We start from the raw sequence: 8,676 nt of genomic DNA on the forward strand, positions 1-8,676 counted from the left end.
CTCTGTGTCTCTTTCAATTACTTTAAATATAACAAAGAATTTAGTAAAATAACTTAGTTATCATTCAGCTAGTGTTAGGAACATAAATTGTGACTAAGGTTTGGTGGAAGATTTTAATTCAAAACTTATGGAAACAAGACATTTGTACTTCAGAGCCAGAGAGGTGATTTCAGCTGGGTTAGTAATAAAAGGGTTAACTAATTGCAGATATTTGTTTAGTTTAGGAGTTGAATTCTTACTAATTGGTAAGCATTTCTGTTCTGGCACTACTTCTGCTCCAGTGACATTGTTCTCATCTTTCTTTTCCTTCTCTTCTCGCCCAGATAACCATCCAGCTGGCACTGATGGCTTTTGCAGAGTTCATACTTCACCTCACTCGCATGAATCCAGACATGATGTATCTTCATCAAGACTGTGGTTTCCTTAATATTGCTTATTTCAAGTTTGATCTTGATGATCAATCTGGTAAGGATTCTTTGCTTTAGTTTGAAGCTCTTTGGATGTTTATATTTCAAATTTTCATTAAATTTTCATTAAATTTTCACTAATTTCAGTCACTGGATTACTGCTAAAGGTTTTAGTTGAAGATATGAACCTCCCTACCACTCCTAATTTCTATTTGCCAAGTGGTTGGGTGATTTTTTTTTTGTTTTTTTTTTTTAACATTAAGGGACACAAGTACTGGTGATGGTACCATGTAAAAAGCACTGGTGCTGCTGCCACATAAAAAGTACCCAGTACACTCTGTAAAGTGGTTGGTCTTAAGGAAGGGCATCCAACTGTAGAAACTAGGCCAAAGCAGACTGGAACCTTATATGGCCCCTGGCCTTACCAGCTCCTGTCAAGCTGTCCAACCTATGCCAGCATGGAAAACGGATGTTAAATAATATATACTTGCATGGGGCAGATGGGGTTTATTGAGACAGATTTTCTATAGCTGGATGCCCTTCCTCTTGCCAACTCTTGTTTCCAAGCAAAGTAATGTTTTCTCAAGGCCAGATATACTTGTGTAAAATATTGGAAATGAATGACATTCATTTACAATCACCTGATGTCAAGAAAAGGGATACACACAAATACACGCACATCTCCAAATCCACTACAAGGGCTTTATATAAGTGTGTGTTAGCATCCATACAGTTTCTGCTTACTAAATACCACTTACAAAGTATTAATCAGCTTGAAGTTGCAATAGAAAATGAAGACAACACAGCTTGGTGCCATGCAGTTGGATGGAAATATATGGCTACAAAATAAACTTCTTAACCGCTCTACTCAGCCTGTGTCTATGATAAGTTTTCTTAAATTATTTTCCTTTTTGTTTGTTCATTCTACTGAATGGTTGTGTTGTTTTGTTGGTTCCAGGAGAACTTGATGCCAACCGTCCTGTCCCCTTCCGACTGACCCCAAATATTGCTGAATTTCTTACATCGACCGGAGTGACAGGTCCCTTAACTGCTTCGATGGTGTCAGCAGCACGCTGCTTTGTCCATCCTCAATACAAGGTTCCCAGTTTCCTGCGAGCAATTCTCCGAGATGAATACATTACATGGCACAAGAAGGTAAGCATTCAGTTATCCAGCCTAAAATACTGCTTCGAATATGTCTTTGTCCAACCCATGCTTGCATAGAAAAGTGGACATAAAACAAACTAATGAACTTTCTAAAGATGAGGTTGGTAGCCCAGACAATTATATCGAGATATTTATTGTGAATATTATTTTATAAAAGGTCCTGTTTAACCCTTTAGCATTTCAACCAACCATGTCTGGCCCAAATATTCTACTTGTTTTATGTTCAAACTGGGCAGATCTAGCTAGTAGAATCATAGAACATTGTAGAATAACCAATAATGTCATTCTGAGTTGTAGTGTGCCTGAACACTGTATACAATTTCATCATTATTATTATTATTATTATTATAAATAATCACATCATCAAAATCTCAAAGTCATGAGATAATGTAGGGTTAATTCAAAACAATGTGAATAAATAAACATTATATTTGATAGAGTAGTCTGAATGCTAAAGGGTTAAATACTACTGTTATATACAGAAATAGGGATGATGTATCATTGCTCTATATTATATCAGGTTCTTGGATCTTTTGGTTACACCCTGACACTGCAAGTCTATCATCATTTCTCCCCTGCTTCCTTGCTGGAGTAGCCATGTATCTCCTCTACAGCAAAACATCTGCTCCTGTCTCTCTGTTATGTTTCCGTCTCCCAATACCTGGCACCAATTTTGCACCCCCGACTCCATCAAGAGATCTTGTCTTGTGAAGTATTTGCTGATCTCACTGGTATTGGTGCTATGAAAAGAAGAAAAAAACACTCAGTACTCTCTGTTAAGTAGTTGGCATTAGGAAGAGCAACCAGCTGAAGAAACCTTGTTAAAACAGACATTGAAGCCCAACACATCCCTCTGTTTAGTCAACTCCTGTCGAACCATCCAGTCCATACCATTGTGGAAAACAGATATTAGATGATGATGAAGAGGATGGTGGCAGTGCCGTCGTCCACAACTCCCCAGCTAGTTACTCGTTGTTTGTTATCCTGATTACTGTCATTTAATTGTTTGTTGGACTGACTTGAATATGATTTGTATGTTGTTTTTCAGAAACAAGAGGAAACTAACCCATGTACCCAGCCACCTGCAATGGAGGGAGAACTTTTAATCAGCCTGGTTAATAAGGCAGTGTCGGCCATTACAACTCGTCTCAACAGTAAGTCTGTTTATTCAATCACTTTTTACTTTGTTACATTCAATGTGGTCACTTGCCTGTAATTTTTTGGCTTGGTAACCTTTCCATATTACCAGATGCTAGTGAGTTTTTTTTAACTATTTATACTTAGTCAGGAAGAAGAGGTAGTGTCTACAGCCCTTTACAGAACCTCTGAGGCTTGTGTGTTTAATATATTTTATAAGGAATTCTCAAAACCATTTCTATTCTCTTACTCTCTATTTCTTCTCTGTTCTTTTTTTCCAGATCTGGCCACATTTGAAGGTGCTGAAAGTAAAGTGAGTACATTGGTAGCTGCTGCCAATAGCCACGACAACTTGTGTCGTATGGACCCAGCCTGGCACCCCTGGTTGTGAGCAATCCCAATTCAAAACCTTTATATTATCAAAGTTTTTGCCCCCCTCGCTTATATTATCAACTCTCTCATCCACCACCACCACCACCACTGCCATTGTAGCCACCACTGACCACATCATTGCCATCTTCTTTCATTATTTCTTTTAACTATTCATTAAAGAATATTCTGTGTTTGTGTGTATGTATATATATATATATATATATATATATATATATATATATGCACACACACATGTATGCACATGCATGTATACACATTAAACATTCATCACTGCTTTTGCCATTGTGAGAAAGACTACTCTGAATATAAGGTGCCATATATATATATATATATATATATATATATATATATATATATATATATATATATATTACAATTAAAAGGGTAAAGGTTTATCAATTTATTAATTTATTAATAAATCAACAATTAATAATTTTTACCAAGCCCTTCGGTATGTAAACACCATTATCGGTGGAGGACTTATTTAAAAGTTCTTATACATTTATAAACATAATTAAGGGATAGCATTAGTAATGCTATCTGTTGGAGTCTCAGCTTTTTTAGCTGCTATTTCTGAACTTCGGTATATGGTGAAGCAAATGTTTGCTGATCCCTTAATTATGTTTATATATATATATATATATATATATGTATGTGTGTGTGTGTGTGTGTGTGTGTGTGTGTGTATGTATGTATGTATAATAATAATGTGTGTATACTCACACACACAGATACACATTCACATATATTCATATATGCATAAATATATACATATATATGTACATAGATAAGTATCTATATATATATGTGAATGTATGTATGCATATATGTATGTGTGTATTTATATGTGTGTCTATATATATATATATATATATATATATATATATATATATATATATATATACTTTTCTAAGATATGTACTAATGCCAAACATTTGGTAGTGCACCATAGGTTGGAATGCCAATGAATAAGGAGAGGGTGAGGATGGGTGGATGAACTATTTGCCACGGGAAGAGGCTGTGGGACGGAAGGGTATGTAACGAATTTATGGTTGACGTATCAACAGTAGAGGGTGTTTGAGAGTGAACAAGTAAAGTTAGTTGGTCCATCATCTGATGTCTGAGTAGACATTGTTCACTCCAGAAGATAGTTTGACATTTTTTAATTTATTCCATTTGTGTTTTTTTTTTTTGTAAATTTTTGCTTGAATTCTCATTCGTGGATACATGTGTGCAAGAATGTAGCTTTTAATCTCACTTCTTTACACTCTTCTCATAGCTCCAACATCAGTGTCTTTGACATTGTCATCATCATCATCGTCGTCATCATATCTCACATTGTTCCCAGATTCCTCAAATTGATTTGCCGGTTGTTTTTTTTTTTTTTGTTCTGAACACAATCCAGTCCCTTTTCTTATTCTATTTTATAATCTGACAGTATTCTAGATCATAGTAATATATGAAAGCAGTCGTGAGCATCTCTATTTTTGCACAAATACTTTGTTTGTGTGTATGTGTGCATGCATGTGTGTGTGTGTGTTTGTATATAGAAAGTGTGACACTGATAATACACAATCATTATGTACAGTAATTATGTGTGTGTTTATACAGACTTATAAAATGGATTTTGCAACTTGCAGATATCTGTATCTATCTTCGAAACATCATAAAATGGAAGGAAAACAATGGAGTTTAAGTGAGCTTGGATGTTCAAATGTGTGAAATAAATGAAAAGTATGTGTACATGTACATACACCTCACACACACACACACACACGTGTGTTTATATTCAAGATGTTGCAGGTAGTTTGTCTGATGGAAACAACAAACATTATTTTCATTTTGTGCCCACTAAGACCATTGCTGATACTAATTGAGTGGTCAGCAGATGGACTTTGGTACAAAATTTAAACTTATTTCTGATATTGATAATACTTTTGGATTATTATTATTATTTTCTACTTATTTATTTCACTATCCCTCTGTGACATGGTCAGTTGGATTGTCTTCTGCATATCGAGTACTGGAAAAATGATAATTTTTTTCTACTAAGCTGAGTCAGCAGTGTAGGTTCAATTCCTGTTTGCCAGTGATTTTTAGCCACGAATCAATAACTGGGAGAAAGATTGAAGTGTTTCTTCAGGTTGACTCTATATAGATGTCCTTTTTTTTTTTTTTTTTTGTCACTCACAACATTTGTGACATTGAGGTGAAACTGTCAATTGTGACCCAACAACACACATATCAAGATACTCTTTTATCTTAAGGCCTGAGCAAATCGTGTGAGTCTAGTGAAGTTTTGGCCACATGATGTCTTCTGTATTTTTAAGAGAGTGAGAGATGAAAGGATGAGTAAATGAACGAGAGAGAGAGGGGGAAACTGTGTGTGAGATTTACAAATGAGTTGTGAAGGGCTATTTTAAACATCTTGAAATGAATGTATTTCCTGCTGTAAGCTCTCTTTATTTAAACACTGTTGCTGAGAAAGAAATCCAAGGAACCATGTCTCTGATGGTTTTTGCTGTTGTTCTTCAATTGATTAAAATCTTTTCCTGCTCACACACACACAAGTTTCTCTGCAACTAAACTGCTCACTGTTTTTCCCTCGAAAAGATGTGACTGTTCACATGTGTGTAAAATCATATATATAAGTGCATGTGTGTACATTTACATTTACAATTTGAAATTGTGAATTACAGCAATGTCTCTGACATCAGTTAGATTGTGTGTATGTATGTTTGTATTTATATCTGAATTATTATGCATTATATGTATACATATGTGAAGGCACATGGCTTAGTGGTTAGGGCTTTCAACTCATGATCATAAGGTCGTGAGTTCAATTCCTGGCAATGTAGTACTTGTATTTCAAAAGGGCCAGCCTTGTCACCTTCTGTGTCACGCTGAAGTTCCCAGTGAACTATATTAAGGGTACGCGTGTCTGTGGAGTGCTCAGCCACTTGCATGCTAATTTCACGAGCAAGCTGTTCCGTTGATTGGATCAACTGGAACCCTCGTCATAACCGATGGAGTGCCAGTACACATGTGTATGCAAATATTCTCATTCGTGTAGTTATTTGATTTAGACAGTGCTGAACCTTCTACAGTAGGCAGTTTACAATTTTAGAAAAATCCCTTTCCAGAATTAAATTTTATTCTGAATTTTGTTAAATTTCTTCCAGTTAATCCTCAGCTTCTACTATCTACTTTCCATCATCTTTAAACAACCTTCATAATCCACTATGGAAACTGTCTTCTAATTTAACAAAATATTTTCAACATCAAGTCCATTCCTTACTAAATACGTCTACATATTTCTCTTCCTCTATATTTTCATTCTTTCCTAGCTACACCCTCAATCAGTCTTATTTTTGAAACCCTGTTAACCATTTTCTCAAAACCTGTACTCGGATCTCTAATCTTGAATTTCCTTCTACAATTAATCTCTGTATCCTGTGATCTACCTTTTGGTTTAGCTACAGTGGAATTGTCACTGGAAATAATACTTGCTGAGAGAAACATGGTTGCAGTCTTGAATGTGTGTGCTTGTGTGTATATGCAAATATGTGTATGCAACAGTACAGACAGTACAGTTCACATGTACAAGACTTGTTGCAGAGATAAGGATGGTTATAATAATGTATGTTGTTATTATTGTTGTTAGTGTTGTGTAGTGCCAAGTCAAATCTGACTGAGTAGAGCTATGTTCAAGGTTCATCTTATGGTTAGGATGTTGATGATGATGGTTATAGATTATCATGATGACAATGAGAGTATGTAGATGTCTACAGACTGTAATACACCAGTTCTCTTTTGTTACCTTTGAAATGGTTGCTCCCCGATTTTCATGGCAGATAGCCAGGTTGGTAATGGCAATTCATTGAAATATAACCAAAGAATAAATGGTGCTTTGGAAAAGAGTGTACACAATCTGATAGAAGTGGTTATTGTTGAATGGATGTAATGAATATTCTTTCCTTGTTCCTATTTCTCAAATGGAGGACTGGAGGAAGCTGGCTGAGATGTCAGTTGTGTGCAATGGAGTGGGACACAGGATGGTGCTGGTTGAGATACGCTCTCATCAAATGGTGGTAAGACGAAGGCCCTTCAGCTGGTTCTGGGCACAACGGGTATACTGGCCAATACACACACACACACACACACACACACACACACACACACACACACACGTTCCTCAATCTGAAATGATGGCAAGTTGAATGTTCTTGGTCTAAAGCCAACTACACCAATTACAATAATGGCATGGTGAAGATTGTTAACATGATGGCTAAATGAAACCATCTGAGAGAGCTCTAGGTTGAAAGTGTTGTGAAATAAGTAAAGATGTTAATCTTATGATGAGGGCATCATCAGGGTAATTCCTCTATTGATACAATGAATTAGGGAAGTTGTTAATATCACATATCACACTTACATAATTTGTAATTAATTTAAATTTCAAAGTTATCTCCCTGACCTTTCTTGATCAGAATTATTTCAATGGTTGTTTTTCTTCCCTGTTCCCCCCCACATTATGTTAACATCCACTTATTTACTTGATTTTTAAAAAATTTTTATGCATATAGTGTCCCTGGGTAGTTCTCCACTTTCCAGTCATTATTTTGAGATCAGTACTGCTTGACTGATTGATTTTAGAAAAACTGTTGAGGTGGATGTGATTTAACTCCTCGGGTGACATGACCTATAGCTGTTGCTTTGTCAAAAAATGTTCTCCTTGTGCACCCTGTCTGGTTGATGGCTACAATGTTTGCAGGGTATTAGCGCTACAGCCTGATGGTTTGTTGTCCTCACCTCTTACAGGGAAACAAGCTATGCATTAACTGAGTACAGTATGGTGGAAGTGGGGGTAATAGCCAATGCAGGGGTTTGCCCTCACACTCATCCCTGTCTCCCTTGTGGTGCAAGCTTGTTGGTCTTGATGTGCAGTGGACAGCCTTGTAAAAGAAGCTGCGCGATATTAGTGCCCTGGAGAACATTCTCTTCCTCTAGGTAAACAATATTTGTCTTAGTGAACTGAAGTGGCAGGGATGAGGTATATACTGATGCAGGGAGATACCTCCCCCTTCTGCTCTTCTTCCTTTACAGTGTGCATTTGTAAAGCATGTTCTTTGATGAACATGCAGAGTGCAACGAATAGGTGCATATGCTAAAGGCAAGAAAAAGAACGTATGTGCTGTGGTCTTTGTCAGAAAAACAAATGTGTGCATCTTGGCTCTTTGTCGGTTACGGCAATGAGTGTTCCGGTTGATATGATCTTTGAAATACAAGTTCAACTCGTTTTTTTTCCAGCTGAGTGGACTGTAGCAGCAAGAAATAAAGTGTCTTGCTCAAGGACACAATGCACCACTGGGAATCAAACTCACAGCCTTACGATCATGAGCCGAATACCCTGGCTACTAAGCCATATGCCTTCTTCTGTGCATATATATATATATATATATATATATATGTATATATATATATATGTATATATATGTATATGTATATATATGTATATATATATGTATGTATATATATATGTATGTATATATATATGTATGTATATATATAT

General features: G+C 36.1%; 1 protein-coding gene across 1 annotated transcript in view; it reads left to right on the forward strand.

Moving 5' to 3' along the window:
- LOC106869568 (transformation/transcription domain-associated protein) overlaps window positions 1–8,567 on the forward strand; it is a 103,165-nt gene extending 94,598 nt beyond the window's left edge. Inside the window, exons 85-88 of the mRNA XM_052970942.1 lie at window positions 324–465; window positions 1,366–1,562; window positions 2,623–2,728; window positions 2,993–8,567. Of these exons, the coding sequence (XP_052826902.1) occupies window positions 324–465; window positions 1,366–1,562; window positions 2,623–2,728; window positions 2,993–3,102 (555 nt within the window). The 3' untranslated portion in view covers window positions 3,103–8,567. The remainder of the gene's footprint in view (window positions 1–323; window positions 466–1,365; window positions 1,563–2,622; window positions 2,729–2,992) is intronic.
- Window positions 8,568–8,676: the final 109 nt, after the last annotated feature.

Source organism: Octopus bimaculoides, chromosome 9 (assembly GCF_001194135.2).
Source record: "Octopus bimaculoides isolate UCB-OBI-ISO-001 chromosome 9, ASM119413v2, whole genome shotgun sequence".
Lineage (NCBI taxonomy): Eukaryota > Metazoa > Mollusca > Cephalopoda > Octopoda > Octopodidae > Octopus > Octopus bimaculoides.